This window comes from Rhea pennata, chromosome 2 (assembly GCF_028389875.1).
Source record: "Rhea pennata isolate bPtePen1 chromosome 2, bPtePen1.pri, whole genome shotgun sequence".
In the NCBI taxonomy this organism is placed as follows: domain Eukaryota; kingdom Metazoa; phylum Chordata; class Aves; order Rheiformes; family Rheidae; genus Rhea; species Rhea pennata.
The window spans coordinates 34,405,829-34,425,597 of NC_084664.1; the positions used below are offsets into that span (position 1 = coordinate 34,405,829).

The window sequence follows — 19,769 nt, forward strand, 5'->3', positions numbered from 1 at the left end:
TTCAGGTTGTGATTCTACTATAAGCAGGAGCTATAGCAAGATCTGGAAAAACTACAGAAATGTTTCCCCGAGAATAGGCAGTTTTTCCTTATAAATATTATTTTAAAATAATTTTAGTTAAATTTATAATATTTTATTTATAATTGTAACAGTATTTTGATGTTTAGAACTTTATTTAAAATGTACTTTTAAAGAAACCAGCATGTACCTTTTGCTAATCCAGCAGCACAACAGCAAAAGAGAACAGACATTTTCTCCCTGCAAGCAAGCAGAGAGGAAGCGCTGGTCTCTGCACAGAAGTATAAGATACTAAGAGAATATCATTTTATATTTTCTCTAAAGCTCTTTTTAAAACTGCACGGGGCAAAAAATAAAATAGGTGCTAGTACATGAAACAGATCAAGTGATCTGACTCCTTTTTCTAGATCTTTCCTTGACCAGCAAATACAATATTTTGCCAGCTGAATTCCTTTTCCTGTTGCAAATCAGGAGCAAGTCCATTGCAGCCAGATGACCTGCACGCACACTAATTCAGTCAAGTCCTGCTGCTTAAGGTTCTGTCTGTGAGTGAGCTTTCCCATTCCTGGAACAAGTGCTCTTTCCTCAGCCTCCGTTAGCCATAAATGCTTTGCGAAAGCTTAATTAGATTAGAAAAGAAAGCAGGTAGGGGAAAAGGAGAGGGGAGGGAAATTAAAAAAAACAAAAAAAAAGTTTAAGTGTTCTATTTTGATTTAGAAGCACAAAACTTTCCTCCTGAACAGAGATCAACTAATGACAGAAAACAACTGAAGCGCAAGTTCTGGGCTGAAATACAACTATTTTGTGGTAGTCTAGAAGGAATTTGACTTTGTCTTGTCAACTAAAAGTGATGACAGAATATCAATTTTCTTTTCAACTGGTTGTCATGAGTAGAATGGCAGTTATTTGCTGATGTTTCTCAATAAACCTTGATTAAAGATACTCAGAAGGGCTTTAACCTTTCAGAGCTACCATTTAACTAAATTTATTTAGAAGTTTATGCTAAGAAAAATTAAAAAGTCAGTTAGACTATAAGTATTATTCAAATCGCATTCTCTGCATTTATAATTTTTAATATCAAGATTTTATTGATAAGCAAGGTTATTTTTAGAGTATACAACTAATAGAAATTAACTGCTGTATTAAAAAAATGAATCTAAAATGAACCCCACTTAGATTTTTTTTTTTTTTTTTTTTTTTTGAGAAAACAGCTACCTCACACACAGATTTGCTGGTGTAAAAAGCAGCATAAAACCTCTACCAACTACCTCAACAAACAACTGTTTTGATCGTTAAATTGCCCATTTCTGTCTTGAATTGGAGTCTAAAAAAAAAGAAACACTTTGGCACTTTTTTCTAGGTGTGAAGAATAACTGTTTGATTTCTTGTTTTATGAGAATATGAATTATGTCCCAGTTGAGGACAGAAGAGATCTAAGGTTTTTCTAGGTTACCCTGCTCTCATTGTCTTGCAGTCAAGAGCTTTTGGAACCAATGAAATCACAGATTATGATTTTAATGCCCCATTGGAAATGTAAACTTATGTCTCATGGGCTGAACTCATCTATGCGTGACTCTCTTAAAAATGATCTCCACCCAGAAGTCAGTGCAATCAGAAATAGCTCCTTTTAGAGATCAGATAAATTTTCCAGAAAATAATTTGGTGCTCTAGTCTTCTTCCTCCCGTGTGGAGAAAGCACTTGCCCTTAAAACGTCCAGGCAATTCACAAGAACCAAAGTTCCAGTCAGCTCTCGCCAATGTTTTGTTACAGGGTTTTTCATTTTGTCCAAAGCTGATTGCAGGTCTTGTAAGACATCCCTGTAACTATCTCCATAATGGGCACCCCATGTGTAGAGAAAATCGTATGCAGGTTTCCACATCATCTGCAAAGTGAGAAACAGAAAAGTTTAGCTGCAGAAATTGAATTACTGAGGGGAAAAAAGAACCTAAATCTTTGCAGTAGTAGAAAAGTCTCACAAAAGAAAAAAGTCTGATCTCTAACCACATTGAAATACTTTATCATATATGTGTTCATATAAAATTTCTAGCAACCTTATACACTTCATTTCTGTTAAATTCTTGAATTCTTAACATAATAAATCATTAAAAAAAAATCAAAATCTTCTTTCAAATGACTATCACCAAGTCTACACATGTCAGAAAGTATAACACAAAGCACAGCAGACAGAAGTAAAACATACTCCCCCTTGGTCCTTTCTGCAATGCAATCACTTAACAGCAGTTTGCCTATCTGGGGTTTGATTGTACTTTTGATGGTTAATATCTCACTTTGTCTCACTAATCAATATCGTACTGTAGCCTGACTGCATTGCTGCCTATAACTTTTAAATATGCTTGTCTTTACACAAGTGGTTTCTGGTAGCAGCAGCAGGAAGATTGGATCTGTCTATAAAACCTCTGTTTAAAATAATAACAGCCACAAGAGTAGGGAGTCAAAAGCATTTAAATTAACTTTTTAAAATCAGGACACATTATTCAAAATGTATCCTATAAGAAACAAAGAAAATGAAAAAATGAGTTACCAGTGCCCCTCACTTCAAATTACGGTATGTTTGTTTTATGACAAACAAATACAGAGCAGATCTGTAGCAGGTGTAATTTGTCATTGGTCTAGTAACATTAATTAAGCCATGACAGAAAGATTCAGATACCACTCTGACCTTATATCTTTCAAAGTGCTGATAGCCACGGTAAGTTTGTTCAGTTTACAAACAAAGATTATTTTCCCAGCTGCTGCTTCTGCAAATTTAACTTGGGCTATCAGATTTCTGTAGCTTGCTACTTCACACCCGCAATAAAGGTTCTGCAGAGCGCAGTTTAACTGGAAATTGCATGGATGGTGCACAGGAACCCATGACTTTCCCAAATGTACTGGCTTTTGCTGTATTAAGAGAAATACAATTATGCATAGTTATGTAAGCACATGTAGTGATGTTTGCACATGTATATATGCACAGAAGTGACCAAGCTGCCCCTTAATTCTAAAAGGCTTTTTTTTTTGTTGTTAACATTGCTTTCCCTTTTTAATGGAAAGGAAGGTTTCATGATTCTGAAGGATAATTCAGGAGGAAATTGGTTATTTGATTTAATCCAATTAAGTTAAAAAGAAATACACAATATAAAGCCCTATTTCCTTGATTATTAGCAGAACCAGGTATCAGGAAAAAGTTCCTCTGCTTATGGTTTTGAGCTTCTCTCCAGGTTTAGGTTAAGGGCTCTTAACTTATCCCAGGGATTCACTGTACCGTAGTTTCTGCAACCATCTCCCTCGAATTCTCTTGCCTTACCCTCTCCAACCAAGGAAAAAAAAACCCAAACAAAAAACCACCAAACAAGAAAAAAACACCCCTACAACTCATCTCCCCAATAGTGTGTTTCACAGACTTAGTCTGGTTTCTGCCTTTCATTTGAGCCATAAAAAGTGCTTATGCACTATGACAGTGAAGTCTGTCACTTTAGCTTGCTGAAAAAGGGAAGGATGTCTTTGTTCACCCAGAATACCAACTGCATGTACTGGCTTTAACCAAGTCTGTCTTACAAAAAGAAGAATAAGTTGGTGGGGAGAGGGAGAATGATGATTTTTCAAACATATTCTGTCTGATAATAGGAAAAAATAAAATCAATATTTTCTTAATGTATTGCTGAAAATACTAGTTATTCCAAAATATATTTTAAATAAAATGAATGAGTTAACCACTGGGGCATTTATGCGGTGACCAGAAAGCTGCTTTATTCCTACTCCTACCTTCATACCCAAGGTGGCCAAAGAGAGAATCTGGGATTTCTGATATTCTAACACTTGCTATGCCTTTTCTCTGTCTCCTGCTTCCTTTCCTCATATTTCTGTTGGACGAGGTTATCAGAAGGGTTTGGGGCTGCAGCAGTCTATCTGGTGATCTCCACTAACTTGTGAAAAGACATCAGTGAGTATTATACGCTGTGCTTTGATTTATGCTGAAGGTCAGTTTGGCACTGCAGAGAAGGACCTGGGAGTTCTGGTGGACAAGATGTTAACCATGTGCCAGCAATGAGGCCCTTGTGGCCTCTCGTTCCCACTGCCTTGGCTGAGCAGGTAACAGTAATACCTACATACTCTATAAAGTGATTTGAAATTTACTGATGAAAAGCACTTCAAAAAGCTAGGCACCAATTGCATGCATCTCAGGTTGCTTATGTGATCATTTGAGAGGAAATTTCTCCCACTAAGAAAAAGATTATGTTTAACAGTAGCAACATTTTTCAGCCAGCCAACCCTCTTGATGGTGAAATAGCCCTTAATGAGTAAAGAATTGGTCAATATTTTCAGATAATTGTCAATAATTAGTCAAAATTTACTACTCCCCCATCTCTGCTTGGTTTCCCATTTTCAGACCAATAATCATTATGAATGAGAAAGTGTTTCTAATAGAAAACTGAAGGCTGCAATAAGATGATTTTAACGAGGATTCTTTTATACTCACTAAGTAATATCATGATCAGCAATCACTGTGAAATAAATAGTCAGACTAGGGTTAACCCTGAAACAACACTGTGGGCTTGCCTACACAGGTGAGAGTTTACAGTATAGTAGCTACATTCACTTTGTGTCCCCTGTAGATCCTTCCCCCAGTGAATAACCACCGTGAAGCACTTCATAAACAGAAGTGGGTTACAATGTTTCCCAATACAGAGAGGTCAACCCACCAGAGCTCTGATGAGTGTAGGGATCAGTAGAAAGCACTGAAATTAGGAGAACACTGAAATTCAGGCTTAGATTCACAGGACATTGAGGATGCTGAGCATTCATGCGAGATACCTGTGCTAGATACCTGGTCTTGTGGTATGACATGTCTATGCTGGGCCTTGTGAAATGAGATAAAAACAAAGCAAATGCTGATGTTTCAGTTTGCTTGTTGCATGTCCTCTTAAAAATTGAATGTGCTCTAATATTGCCAATTTTATGAGGAATGTAACTGCTATCTCCTAGCAGCAGCTACTGTCACTGAAAAGTGGAAAATCTTGGAAGTGTTTATAACAAAAATCATGTTAAAAATCTCTTGAAAGTAAAAGAATTGGCTGTTTGAGACAGCAAAATGGTTATTTTGGAGGCAGAGGAGGGGAACTGTTCTGGAGAGAGAAAAATACTTTTTTTCATGCAAATAGTTCAGTTGTTTCATAATAATTGTTTAGTATTGATGTTTGATAATATGGATGTGCATCAACATACGACTCGTACCTTTTCATACAATGTCACTATTGACAAAGAGATGATAAGACCATGATATAACGAGTGTTGCTTGGCACAGGATAGTGATGTGCATAGTGCAACCTGTAAATAAACTAATTTCTCTGTAAGATTCAGATTTCCTGTCAAATTCATAATCTCACTGGTGCTTAAATGCATGTTGCCATGCAAATGAGACCAGTATCACTCATTTTAAATCTCAGAGTATTCTAAATCTCCCGATGGATACATAACTGTTCGTATTTTCTCTGTGTGCAAGTTCAGTTACAGAAATTAAATTCTGTCTGTAGCTGTCTGTCATACCTTACATGAAAATGTACTGTTGCTCTTTCATCTGAGCAGTCCTGCTGCAAGTTAAACTATGAAACTTGTATAAACTTTAAAATTTGTTCAGGGAAATCATTTCATCTTTTTATACCAAGTTTGGGTCATACTGAGACTCCCCCCCCCCAACTTTTCTATTAACGTTACCAATTTGGGAAAAATTACTAACTTGGTATGTAATAATAAAGAGTAGTTGAAAGAATGGTAAATAGCACCACTCATGCAGATAGCTTTCTGCTGATCAACAATTTTTGTGCTGGAGAAAATTGGTGGTAACAGACTGTACTTTCACAACTGAAGGTATATGGCAGAGGGTCTTTAACAATGCACATTAGTACATTACTACACTGAATTTAAAGGGAATTTCATTTTCTATGGCCACTGGTGCAACTTACATTTTTTATAGTTCAAACAGTGCTTGTGTCTATACCTGAAAAAAAATAGGTTTAAGATTTTGTTTCTGCTGTCTGTTAGCTATAGAGAAAACATTTCCAAATACCACAGAGATGAATGGAGTTGCATATTGTTCAGGAATAATCAGGTCTATAATTCCTACTTCAGAAAGCTGAGATTTTGTCAGACAAATGCAAAAAGCTTAATATACAAAAGAAAAGTCTGGGAAATTAGATTAGGCACTATAGAACAGGTTAGAAAAAAGCAAACAAAATGGAAGTGACAAGCATTCACATTCTTTTTGATTTTAGTATTTTAGAAGGAGATAAAATATGTAAAAACAGAGCTAAAAAGAAAATAGTAGGCTATGAATTGGTAGAACTGAGAATTTTATGAGAAAACATTTTAAGAAAGAAGATTTATCCAGGCACAGAGAGCACACTCAGAGCAACTCTAAGAAGTACATGAAATAGCCCAAAGAGAAAAGCAAGATCAAAGGGGTAGCAAATGTTTGCAAACAGCAATGATAGACGTAATTTTGTAGAAACGTGCCAAACCTTGAAAGCAAAAATATGGAGATTTACTCAAATATTAGTTTAGAGCGTGAGAGCTATCCAAAATAAATAAGAGGTGGTTGTTCAGAATCAGAATAGGAAACCCTTGATAGCCTTCATAAGGCAGGTAAAACTGAGGCGACAGCTTTCGTGGGATCGGGACACTGGAAAGGAAGGTATGTCTGGCAGAGAACAGGAGACTCAGACATAAGGAAAGGAGAAGGAACAAGAAATTGTCTTGAGCTGTTGTGAAGGTATGGATGGGAAGTTGCTCCTCGTTACCAAAGGAATCACTTCAAGAGAGAAGGAATTCAGGTTGGATCATGCGCATTATCTGCAATAATCGGAATAGATACTGCAGGCAGAGGGCAAGTCCAGCCTGAAGGCAAGAGCCTTAGGCAGAAAGGTCAGCCTGAGTATTCAGCAAAGCTGGTAAGAGAGGATGCTCAAGGAAAACACCTCTGAGACTAGAATGCTAGAAGTCCTTGGCATACGACTCTGTGGGCAACAGTAGATTTACTGCATGCTTTTGGTGTTAACAAAGTAAGGGTGGAGAAACTAAGGAAGGAACTCAGCTGTCTGGACGGAGGTGTGCCGGGAGGATAGCCCGCCTGTCAGCTCCCAGGTGCAGGTGGATGCAGGCCCACTCTAAGGCTTGTGGGCCTTAGATGTGGTGTGTCAAACACACCACATTACACAGGTGCCAGGGATTTCTCTGGGCATCTAAAATAACACTAGAGCTATATTTAGGTACCTAAATTGCTCCTTACATGTGTATGCACTAAAACACATCTGAGAAGACAATTGCCTAGCTTTCACTTAGAAATTATACTTCTGTATAACAAAAGTGTTTTACAACAAATGGTAAATAGCATTAACTGCATGGCAAAAATGAATTTAAAACATGGATTTGGCCACGTTTGTATGATAGGACAGCAGTGAAAATGGGGTCCAGGCCTCCAACCCCTTAATTCTCATAACTTAGCAGGTTTAGCTCTGTTGGTTAGAGCGTGGTGCTGCTAATGCCTAGGTTGTGGGTTCAATCCCCATACGGGCCAGTTGCTCGAGGGCTGGACTAGATCTCCAGAGGTCCCTTCCAACCTTATGATTCTTAAATGGTGAAAATTCTGACACAAATATAGAATATAAAAGTGTAAATGATGTAAACTTTTTCAGTGTAGAGAGCAAAAGCTGTACTAAAGGTGATCTGATAGCTCACTCACAGACTGAACAGTCTTCCTCGTTTTCTTTGAAATGAGGCCAGGCAGGAAAAAGATGATGAAAAAGGGAGCAAGGGTTGATTTAAATAGAGGAAGCACCCACCCAGAACAGAGCAGGCGAAATTAATGTTGAGGAGGGATGGGACAATAAAGGGGACTGAAAACAGCCCTTGGACAGGACTAAAGAGCTGAAGCTCAGGACAGACAGAAACTAGGATATCCATAGTAAATTGTTTCTTTTAGGCCAGTTGTTCAGTGTTATCATACCAAAATATCTTAGATAGCTGCAAACAAGACATGATGAGAAATCTTTGCACTGGAGACCTGACAAATTAAATAAGGAAGCTGTAACTACAGAAGGAAAGAAGGGTACACAACAAGGAAGAAGAATCCTGGCTTCGTTTGTGAAGAGGAGCAAGCATGCACATGCTGTTACACCAGAGACTTACCTCCAGAGCTACCTCTCCATTTTTCCCTTGATGAGGTATTTCATAAGCCTCAATCTGCTGCTTTGTGAGTCTGGCTAGCTTCTCCGCAAGTTCCCGCCAGTATTTGCCAAGCTTGACTGCTGAAGTCAAGATGACAGTGTCCTGGGTAAGACGTGCCACTAATCCCTGGCAATCTATCTTCAGAAGTGCCTACAACAATCATATTCGTTAGGGTTCCTTCACTAATAATTACAATCAGATCAATATAATTTGTTTTTATAGTGCTAATCTGCATTTTTAAGTGGACAGGAAGTGTTTTTTTTTTTTTGTCAGTTTTGTATTTGTGAAAATATGCAACTCTTTATACTTTTTTTTCCCCCTCTTCAAAAGGGTGTTGCCAATAATTTCATAGGAAAAATGCCTACAAGCTTAAGTACAAAATAAGCTGGCATTCAGCTGCTTCAGCATTCCAGTGTCATATAGATCCTGCCAAGCTCAAGGATCCTGAAGAAAAAAACACTCTTCTCCAACAAAAATATTTGAGGCATAAACATTAGTTTCTTAAAATATGACATGAAACTTAAAAATAAAGTTAGCACAATTATACTAAGATGTAGTCCTTAGTCTACTTCTTTTCCAAAAAATAATTATTGGCCAGCACCTTTTGATTTAATCCTCCTACAGAACTGATAATATCCTGCCTACTAGGCAGAGATGCAAGCAAAAACTTCCCCCCTTCCACATGAGCTTTTAAGAACAAACATATTAAAGTGGTTCCAGGAGTAAAGTGGCTTCCAGGAGGGAAAGGCAGATATGTTGCATTCTCCTTTATTATTTGTTTGGACTACAGCTAATGGGAATAGAGGTATTTTTTCCCCCCAATTAACAGAAAAAAAGTTCCACTGAAAATACTGAATTTTCAGTGAAAGATCAAAAGCCAAAACCAGACAATTTCCTTGTTTTCCAGAAATTGATTTTTAACATCAAATATTTCTGCAGAAATCAGACATTTGTGTGATTTAATTGAAAACCATTTTTCCATAAAAATCCTCTTTACAAACAGTAGAACTGTTAGTAGGCAAGATGTTTGTCTCATAACTAACCAGAATTCACTCACCATAGATCCCAAACCAATAGTGCATGTCTCGGATCAAATACTTAAGAAGTCACTGTCTTGAGAAACAGAATATAGCCTATAATACCAAATCCCCACGCACTGTGGCAAAGCAGAGAGGAAGAAACTATTTAGTTTGCTTTGCTCTGAGGAGCAAGAACACAGGAAAAAAAAATAAAATAAAAAAAAAATAAATTCTGTCCACAAGTGACATGGATGATATGTAGCCTTAAGTCTAGCTTTACAAAACTAGAGCCCTATAGTGGCATTTCACAGCCTAAAATCATATACATATTAAAAGTGAACCATCTTACTGGTCCAGTTATGCCCCACCTTTTGCCTGTTCTGTAATGAGCTCTTCAAAACATTGCATTGTTTACATTACAAGCTTTCCCCTTTCCTTTTCCCACCTATTTTTGAACAGAAACAGTTAAGACCAAACTATCTTTAGTTTCTACATTCTGCTTCATTCTTGTTCAGTTTTATTTCACTCAGTTTAATGCATTTCTTCAGAACTTTAAGTGGCCACTGCTGCCAAATTTTCCTGAGCTCCTTTTGCTAAAATTGTTCTCTGCACTTCAAAGAACAGAGACCACTTACGAGAAGCGAACCCTACTGTCTGCGATGCAGAGGTAGCCAGAAGGCTATAAAAATAAAATGCTGCAATGTGAATTTTTCAAATAATCATTTCCATAATACATTTGTTATACCTTTCTGTGAGCAACTTAATTCTCATCTGTCTCTAAAAAGGCTGATATACTTTTCAGTCAGACTCAAGGACAGCATTGAATAATCCTGAATTCCAAATTAAATTTGCATGCAGATTCATGTGTAAATTTTTAGAACATTGCCAAAATATGATGATTAACAATGCAACCTATCACCTGGCAGTGGTTAGAACAAATACACTTTTTGATTTCCCTGTCACAATATTGACTGATGTAGAAGCTGTTCAATGGTTTTCAAAACAGCGTCATGAAATTGAACCAAAATTCTTGCAATATCTTATTTTAGCGGCAACAGTGCTGACTATGAAGATGTCACATACAGATAGAAAGTGTTGTATTCAACATACAGCTCAGGTTTTCTTTCCTTTAAATAAAGAGAAGAGTCTTAGATGTACAGTTTATGGTAGAGAATATTGACAACTAATGGAGCTCCACACTATGATGTTAACTAGTTGAAAATGGGACTGAATTGCTCAGGGAAGCCATGCTTGCCACGATCATGGCAACTGTTTTTATCATGCCTTTATACACATATACGCATATATTTTTATATATATACATGCATATATATATACATACAGACACACATACACACATGTATATAAAAATTCAAAAAAAAAATCTACTAAATGAGCAGGCTTCCCAGAATTTTTAAGAACGCTGCTTAGAATGAATTGATACAAGTATTACTTTTTCAAAGAGACTCTAGATGCATTTTTCATATGTATATGCATCCACAGCTTCTAATAATGCATTCACATTTCTGAACATTCCAACAAAGATAAAGGACCATATTTTGTTGCTCAGAAATTACTACTGAGTAGTTTAAGAGTCTTGGCAATGTGTTCCCAAAAACCAAGTTAGCTTGTGCAATACTTACAACAACGATCTCATAAAGAAATAGTCTTTTATTTTTGTTAGCATGGCAGTCTTCCTTCAGCCTCTTCACAACATGTGCAACTCTTTCCGATTCCTTATCAAAGTATGCCTTGTTAAAGTCATCCCATGACATATGTGAATATCCTAGCACTTCAGCCAAAGCTCTCCAATCATAAACGCTCTCGGATACTGTAGATAAGACTACAGAGTAGATGTAAGTCAGTTTTTTAAATGGCAGTGCAATTTGTTCAACAAGATTCCTGGTTGGTAGCTCACTATCAGCAACATCCATAGCTTGTTCTTTGGAAATCACTTTTATGTTTTTGCAATGTACAAGACCAACCTTTTTCCTGAGAACTCCTACATACCATTCTTTTATTTTAGCCTGCCCAATGGCTTTTACTTTTTCTTCACCAAGAAGTGCTATTGTGTCCCCTTTAAAATATTCTAACAAATAGTCAATCTTACTTTGACGTAACACAGTTTTCAAAGCCACTCCGTAGGTGTTAACGTTTAAACATTTATCTTGAAACTTCGGATATTTAACGGCTGGTATTAATAGCAAAGGTGCAGACTTGATTTCTTTGCATTTTGGTAAGTGCTTTGTTCTACTGACAATTCCACTTAATTTTGGAGCTGGATCAGGAGTTGTAACGCAAAACTGCATCACTTGGTTACTTTTTAAGTCTTTAATCTGAACAAGGAAAATGAAGAAATGCATCTCCCTGGATCCTAACATGGAAAACAGGAATTGTTGGTGGACCATTTCACCAGTTTTCAGTTGTTCTTCTTTAATACTTCTGCTTTCATTTTCCATCTTCACTTCAAAATCTGGATCACAGGATATCAAAGAAATGTTTAGATCTTGTGGCTTTTCAAGCAGGAATGTGTGTTTTCCCCACAGCTGAAATACAACAGGGGGCATATTTTTCCCCCCCTTTTTAATATCACAAATTGTAAGTTTTCTTGGAATATAGTTATGACCAAAGACTGTAAAAACTGCTGTAAAAGATGGGTGAATATATTTGGGACCATAAATTCCAACTGAAACAGTTCGGTGAACATAGTCCCAGACATTAGTGGCTGGAGGTTGAATTTTGTTTGCTTGTACTGCAATCACTGTATACATCACATGGCTTAGGTCTGTCAGCTTCACTTGTATGGTATCTTGATAGAAGTAGCAGTTCTGTAACTTCTTAAAAGGCCCATCTTTACTGACACTGTAAAAGCACACAATATCAGTCATGACTTGGCTGAGAGGATCGTTCTTCACTTTAGCTGCAACTTTTACTTCTAAGAAAATGGCTTCAATTGTGTTGAGGTTGCTTAATGTAAGTTCTATTAGAGGACTTACAGTGCTAGACAGTTCATTGTTAAGTGATAACGGAGGGTTAAGAATAGCCTTTAAACCCACTTCTTGGAATTCTCCAGGTAATACATGGCCCATAGGGATGTGAACATTGATATCAGAGTCAGGTAGCTGTACTGATCCCCCTTCATGATTCAGTTTACAAACTACATGAATATCTGTGGCTTGTGTTTGTGCCCATCCAGGACTACGACTCATTGCCTCCAAATCTAGACAAGATCGGGTCAGCTGTCGGTGACTCAACCAAGCCATCTTGTAGGCTTCACGGTCATTTTGCAGCTGTGCTGTATCTGAAGCTACAGTTTTTTGTGGTCCTGTCTTGTGAGGATTAAGTCTTTGGTTATCAATAATATCCAGGAAGTCAGACACACTCTTGGATCGTCCAGATCTTCTTATCGAAGTCTTTCTCAGGAGACAATCAATATCTAGCTCATCACCTGAGGAATCCAGAGAGTCTCTGTTGCTAGAAACTCTAGAGAACAAATAGGGTTTTTCTTTTAGGGCAGAAAGGTATTTTTTATTTTCATTTCTATTCGAAGCAGCTATGTCATGTATGAAAGGATTGGATGCTGACAGTTCGCTCCAGAAAGGGTTAGTCTTGGAAACAGCATGGACATGTTTGAATACATCAGAACAGTCAATATTCAAATCCAATGTACTTTCACTGTCATCTGTTTAAAAGAGAGAACAAAAGTATTTGCAAAAGCAGTTAAAACACAGCTGAGGACAATAAGATATTCTATTCCATTCATTTCCAGGTGAAAATCTGTTAAACTGAATAAGTAGAGACTAAATTTAACCTATAAAATGCACACAGTTCCAGTTGTTAACTAACATATTTATAAACTTCAAATTTTTATGGAGTATCAATATTCACTTTTAAGTAGCATTTAAGAATTTACATTAAAGAGTTTTACCAAACTAGTCTTAAAATATATGAAGCATCTTCTGCAAGGTGCTGATCATTATCAGCCCCTATGACTATTAATGAACTTTGAGTATGCTGTGGTCCCATAAGGTTTAAACTCTTACATTACAGTAATCTGTAGCCTCTTTTGAAAGACCATGGATATTTTTCATTTGCAACTACTTCTATGCAAAGATTAAACAACTCCTATGTAGTTTTTTTTAAAATAGACTATGCAGCCAGTATGGGTAAATGTGTTATTCAGGGTTCCTTTTCATGTTAGTGCACATGCACTTAATTGATCACAGCACTCTTACAATTCATCTCAGTGTGACCGGAATTTGATATACCAACTTCCAATTTAAATGTCCAATTGGTGTAGCTTATGAATTCCTGTACTATTTGAAATTCAGAAAGGAGTGCTCAAGTCTTCTGGTTTTCCTGGGATTGCTTTTTAACAGACAAATGGGAGTGCATAAGTGATATTTAAATATACTTTCTAATCAAAGTACTGACCATTAACAGTAATGCCCATTTGCTGTAAATACAAGATGGCCTTTGGAAAGTTTCATTCATATTTTATATTAATAACTGTTTTACAAATCCTGGTTTAGAGGTTGATTTTAAAGCTCACAATTCCTGCCTCAAACAGCATGCCTGAAACTTTTTATCTTAAAGGTTTCTATTACTTCAGTTTGACGTTATTTTTATATGGAGAAGTTTATACCATCCCTTCTTTGTACATCCTTGCAAAGGATTTTAGTTTTAGAGGGGAAATTCAGCATTTCTGCATACCTGTATCTTCATTATTATTCTCCCCATAGTAACTTCCATCTCCAAGGTTACTAATTATCACTCAGTCACAAGAATGACTGTCTTCAGCCAAAAAAACCTGAAACTATTTTGCACATTTTTAATTTCCAATTTGTCACTACTTGTGATAGAGTGCCAAAACCATGAATTTTTTCCACAGTTCCAGAAAAAATCCTATTTGGAAGAAGCCAAGTGGAATTTATCAGTTTCCTAGCCGCCCATCTGGAATGCTCTGGAGTTGTCTCGACAAGAACCTTCCAGGTCCACTGCCAGAGAGGAACAGAGCCCGGGCACCCAGCCCTCTGCTTTTCTGGCAGCTGGGCTTGGCCAGATGCCTGGCAGACAGGGCTGGGCTGCTCAAGCTCCAACTGAAAAAGGCCATAGCTTCTGCCTGCAGGCCAAAAAGCCTTCCCTACACTGTGCTACTTTAAGTTTCCCGGTGGAAAAGGAGAATCATTTTTACTTATTAAAAAAAGAATTAATCAAATGTATTAGCCTTTCTGAAGGGCATATTTCTTTGGGAAAAGAATCTGAAAGAAAAACTCTAGCAGACCCCAAGTCATTAGACTGAACTCTTTGTTATGTTGCCTTCCAGGATAAGTAATGGTGGGTTGCGGTAGGTTAGCAAAGAAATATTTGTCACAATCTGACTTGCACAGCAAGTGCCAGACCCCATGTTACTCACATCTGCTACTGTATAAGAGTTAAGAGAGCATCTACCTAATCTGGGGGTTAAAAGAGCAATGACGTTAATGTAACTTTGATTTTAGCTTTAGTAGTTCGGCTAAGAACTCCCTCTTGCTCCCTTCCTGATCCCCTACAGATGTAGCCTAAGTAGCATCTCTTACATGTAGGGTTAACACTTGCAACCTTTTCTCCCTATCCCCCTAACCCATATTTGCTCCGGCAGGGGACAAGGGAGTTCTTGTTCCACCTTAGTCACCTTGTGGCGTTCCCATTGCACTCCAACAATGGGGACATAGATGTCCCCAGTTAGTCCCCAGGAGTAGTGCAAAATGTAAGCAATATAAAAGAAAAGAATCAAAATGCAGTGGTTTAGCGAACAGCTGTAGCTCTTGGTGCTACTGAGAGTTCTCCATAAGTACAGAACTTTAAGTGGAAACCCTGAGTAAACAAAATAGTAGAACAGGCATACTGTAGCTAGATGAAGGTGTTTGGTCATCCATGTCAATCAAAGCTCCTTCTGATCTGCTCCGTAGAAGCTCTCCAGCATGCAGTGAAGTTACTTCAGCAATGGAAGTATTTTGCTCCTAGGAAACAGTTAAGGTACAGTATGTTAGTAAGCATGCAGTTTGAAAAGGGGAAACTAAGCATAATTTGCTTTGTTTTTGCGATATGACACAAAAGAAAAATCCTGCAAATGAAGTTGTGGTTTGAATAAATTTATGGAACCTTCCCGAGAGCATCATAGTCCACAGCAAGTTTTGCCATATAGTTTACAGCCAAAAGACCAGGTACTACAGCCCCAGCACAACATAGTACTCCACTGACGTCCAATAACTCACAATTTCAGTCTTACAACTGAAACAGAATTGTACAATAACTTCCATTCAGAATATCTTGAATGAAGACACAGATTTTTAATAAATATCCTAATTCCTGTTTTGAGATAAGGTTGAATAGAAACATTAAAGATGAATATCTAAATCTGTTCCTTCCTCTACCTGCTTAAAATGTTTTTAACTCCTTCTGTTATAGTATTTTTCGTACACTCTTCCCTGAGTGAACATGAAATCAGATTTTTCTTTTGGTCCTTACAAGCACTACTTAAGACTACCCTTCTACAGGACCCATGCCAGCACAGCAACAGTCTAAGAAAGGACTTTCGGGTGTCTCCACTCCCTTATTCCAGCTACAATAAAATCACTTTCTTCTTTGACGTAGTCTGCACAAGAACTGTAAATTAGGTGCTGTGGTTGAAACAAACAGAGCCAGAAGCAAATCCATTGCAATGGCAAAGCAAGACTCTAAGGTACCCCTGCCTACCGCTACTCTGAGCTGCCCAGGAAAAGGAGTTGCAGATGCACACAACTTCGAAGCAGCGTTGGATGGCCTAAGTGCCAAAGTCACTGTGTCCCAGCAACAGAAGCTGGAGCAAGTGCAATCTTCTAGACTTCTCTGCACAGAAGAGCTCATTGCATCTGTGCTATAAATCAAGAGATCATTTACTAACACTCCCTAAATCCTCTGAGTGGTCCTGTATGTAGTAGTGTATAAATGATGAGGGGCAAAAAATAGATACGCAACTGCAACCAAGAAGATCTCTCTACAATAATTAAAAACAGAAAAAATGAATTGGGCTTTGTTTTGGTGTAACCATAAGGAAAAGGATTTTTCAGTTACAATTCTAATAACTGAGTTACAGGGAAAAAAAGGAAGGCATACCTTATATCAAAGCATTACTAAATGAGAAACTGGAAGCTGGCTGGTTGTTTCCATTACACACAGCGCAACGGTTTAATATAGAGATCCCCCAAACTCATTGTAAGTGCAAATTAGTACTTTTTGTTTATACCATTCAGTTACCTCCAGCTAACGGTAGTCTGTGCTGATCTGCACACAAGCAGGGAAGCAAGACTGATCCTAGGTCTGAGAGTTACCCGGTACCTCTGATGCCACCGTACAATAAGGACTTTCAAGCTCCTCCACCACAGTCAAAATGAAAAACTACTAGACGTAATCGGAGCGTGACTACTGATGAATGACAAATGCATTCATCAACAGGTATAATATTTTTGACTTCAGTGGAATTAATCCATATCTAAGTGAAGAAAGAACTAAATTTTTTTTGTCTCAAATGTGTGCTGGAGTTCAGATCTATTCATCTTGTGTTTGCATTTATTTCTGAGACTGTCATCTGGGTAAAGGGTTTTGTTTGTATTTTGAAGTATCATCTAAAGATAGCTACGCAGGCTATCTACATTTATATACATTATTATAAATAAGGAAAGACACTAAACTGATTTGAGCTCCATTAAAAAAAAATCTAGACTTTAAGATCATCTCTCAGGGTTATAAACAAGAGATTTTGACACTAGAGTCTATACTTGTCAAAATTGCAAAGCATTTATTTCAACTGTGGTTAGCAAAATACAATATGAGAATAATAAGTATGTGCCTTGCATGTGTATTTTTTATTCCTTCTCCGTTTGAATTCTAACATGATTTGAATGTCTTCTCTATCAAAGAAGCATTTCGACAAGAAATCTCAGATTTTAGCCTAAAAAGTCCTGATTCCAGATGATAGTGAAAGTTAGTCTCCAACAGTTCTTGAGTTCTGTTATTAATGCCTCACCAGAACCAAACTGAAATATGAAATTCTTCTTTAATCACAAAGCTCTAATTTCAAGATATGACATTCCACATCCTTATAAAAGGAAAACATTTCTTTCTAATAATAAAACACAGTATCTTTGATAACGTGTATACATTCCTTTCAAATAATTAAGTTTTGCATTGTTGTTGCATCTCAAAACGTTGCTAAAATGAAATACATCATATAAATATGCAAAATTCTTAGCTTAGGGTTCTATTTCAGGTATTGCAGATACTGTAGCTAGTATAAGATTATTTATAGTCTAATTCTCAATAAGCATACAAGAAGGCCTGCATGGGATTCTCAGTTAGACAAACAAGTCCACCTTTTAAAATATTAGCACATTCATTGCCAACACTGGTGTCTGACTAATGATTTATTGATCAATTAATAGATTAATCTAAGAATAGTTCTTTTATATACAAAAAAAAAGACAAAAAAAATAAAACCAAAGCACAAGTATTTAAATGGGTATATGAAGTCAGAGGCAATAAGTGAAGATGAGGAAACAGCACAAGAACACAGGTAAAAATAAAGTGTCTGTACACAGTAGAAATATATTGACAGATACATGACAACAACACTGTGTATAGAAGTTTTATAAAAGCTAAGAATCTCTGCAAATAGAATAAGCCATTTCCTAAAAATTCCCCTTGGGAACTCCTTAAAACCTTTGCTAGTCTTGCATGAAGACAAAAGAGACAGGTAGTGAAGAAGGATGCTTTCAAAAATCAGGCTCCTCTCTCTCAAGACTGCATTCCCTGATACAAGAACACACGGAGGGAGTCCTAGTGATTCAAGCACATCTACAGGCCAGCCAGGAAGAGGAGAGAAGGGGGAGACACAAACATTCCTATACAGGAGATGACCACATTTGAAGGTCAGAACTACAAGAGGTGGGAAATGCCCAGGACATGCTGCATGTACGTCATCACGTGCCAGGCAACGTGCCTCCCGAAGGAAGCTGCGTGATGTGACACAGGAGTTGGATTCCCCTCCCTCTCTCCTGCTCTCCAGCCTTAGTGCTGGGAATGTGTAAATCCCCAGTGACTTTGTATGAGGATAAGACACTAAGAAAATCTAACGATCCCCATTTCCCATTGGGAAAAGCTGCAATAAAATAGCATCCCAGATAAGACTTTAGATAGGACAACCCTACCGAGTAGGGGCTTACGTGGACAAATCTGGAAGTATGATCATCTCCAAAAGAAGAGAGATGCACATATACAGTATATAAAGGCATACTGATCAGGAGCAATGGGGAAGGTATGAAACCCTTTTGCTGCAAAAGAGGAAGTCATGCACAGGAGAGAACAGGAGCTGAACTTTTCTATTTGTTGTAGCCACCGAGTACGACATAAAATGACAAATGCTTAATCGTGCAAAGAATAATTTGACCAATAGTATGTCAGCTCACAGTGAGAGCTGAGCAGGAAACGAAGAGGCTAGAAAGAGACATCAGATGTGGAGCGACCAGTGAGTGAACCTGAGTGACTGCTGAGAGATGTGGCATTTTTCTGTATGAAGGCAAGAGGTATTTTGCTAGGTGCTATCTGCTGTCAAAAACAGGAGTCCATTGTTTGACCCATAAGATTGTAGGGGAGGCTGGAAATGTATCAGGACTCAGCATGCTGCTGGCAGGCATGTTGCAACAGTGTTTGCTTGGATGAAAAAAATGCAGTAGGGAGGGGAATGTCTCGGGTAGACATTCAAAGCTTCAGAGAATTCAGGAGACAGATTTGCTGCAAATAGCAATTCTGCTGCATGTGATGCCTCTAGAAATCTCTTCCAGTCCTTTTAAAACTAAAGTGTACTCCCCCCCCCCCCCCCGAGACTCTGCCAAAGAAAACATGTCCTGCTGTGCTTAAAATAGTGAAGAGCAAGGAGGAGAGAAAGAAGGAGGGGAAAAAGGCAAACACTTCCTCACTGCCTCTGCCCTCAAAAATGAGGGGGAACACATTCCTTTGTGGTTATGAAGTAACAACATCCCCGAACAAAACGCTAGCATTTGCCTTTGCTTCAATTTTAACCTTGCCTGGCCTTCTTTCAAAAGCAGGTCTGTTAACAGCAGAGCTTTCCTGCAGCAGCATCTCCCCATGTACTGCTGCATGTAGCATGCATAGACCACGCTGCTCGCTCGTCGCATTGATCACGACTCCTCTGTATCCAGAGAACGAAATTTAAATGTTTGTAGAGACAAGGCAAGCAACACAAGCACATGACTGAGAAACGCTTGAGCCCTCAGGCTTGCTTTTAGCTTTAGTAGGGAAAGATGACTTACTAATTATATAGTTTGGATTATTAAACTTCATAAATTCCCCATTGCTTCTGAAAGTGCCAGCAAGCAGAAGCAGCACAAAAGCATTAAAATCTATCCATCAGGATGTTAAATACAGTGTTCTCGGCCTAACCATGAATTGATTTAACCATTGGTTTAAAC

The 19,769-nt window shown here is 37.8% G+C and overlaps 1 protein-coding gene across 1 annotated transcript; it reads right to left on the minus strand.

The window, feature by feature from the left end:
- Positions 1-1,685: 1,685 nt before the first annotated feature.
- MACC1 (MET transcriptional regulator MACC1) lies at positions 1,686-16,149 on the minus strand. Its single transcript, XM_062567612.1, has 5 exons — positions 16,000-16,149; positions 15,149-15,263; positions 10,905-12,943; positions 8,204-8,392; positions 1,686-1,901 (listed from the first exon to the last, which is right to left on the minus strand). The coding sequence occupies exons 1-5, from the start codon at positions 16,147-16,149 to the stop codon at positions 1,686-1,688; spliced, it is 2,709 nt and encodes a 902-aa protein (XP_062423596.1).
- Positions 16,150-19,769: the final 3,620 nt, after the last annotated feature.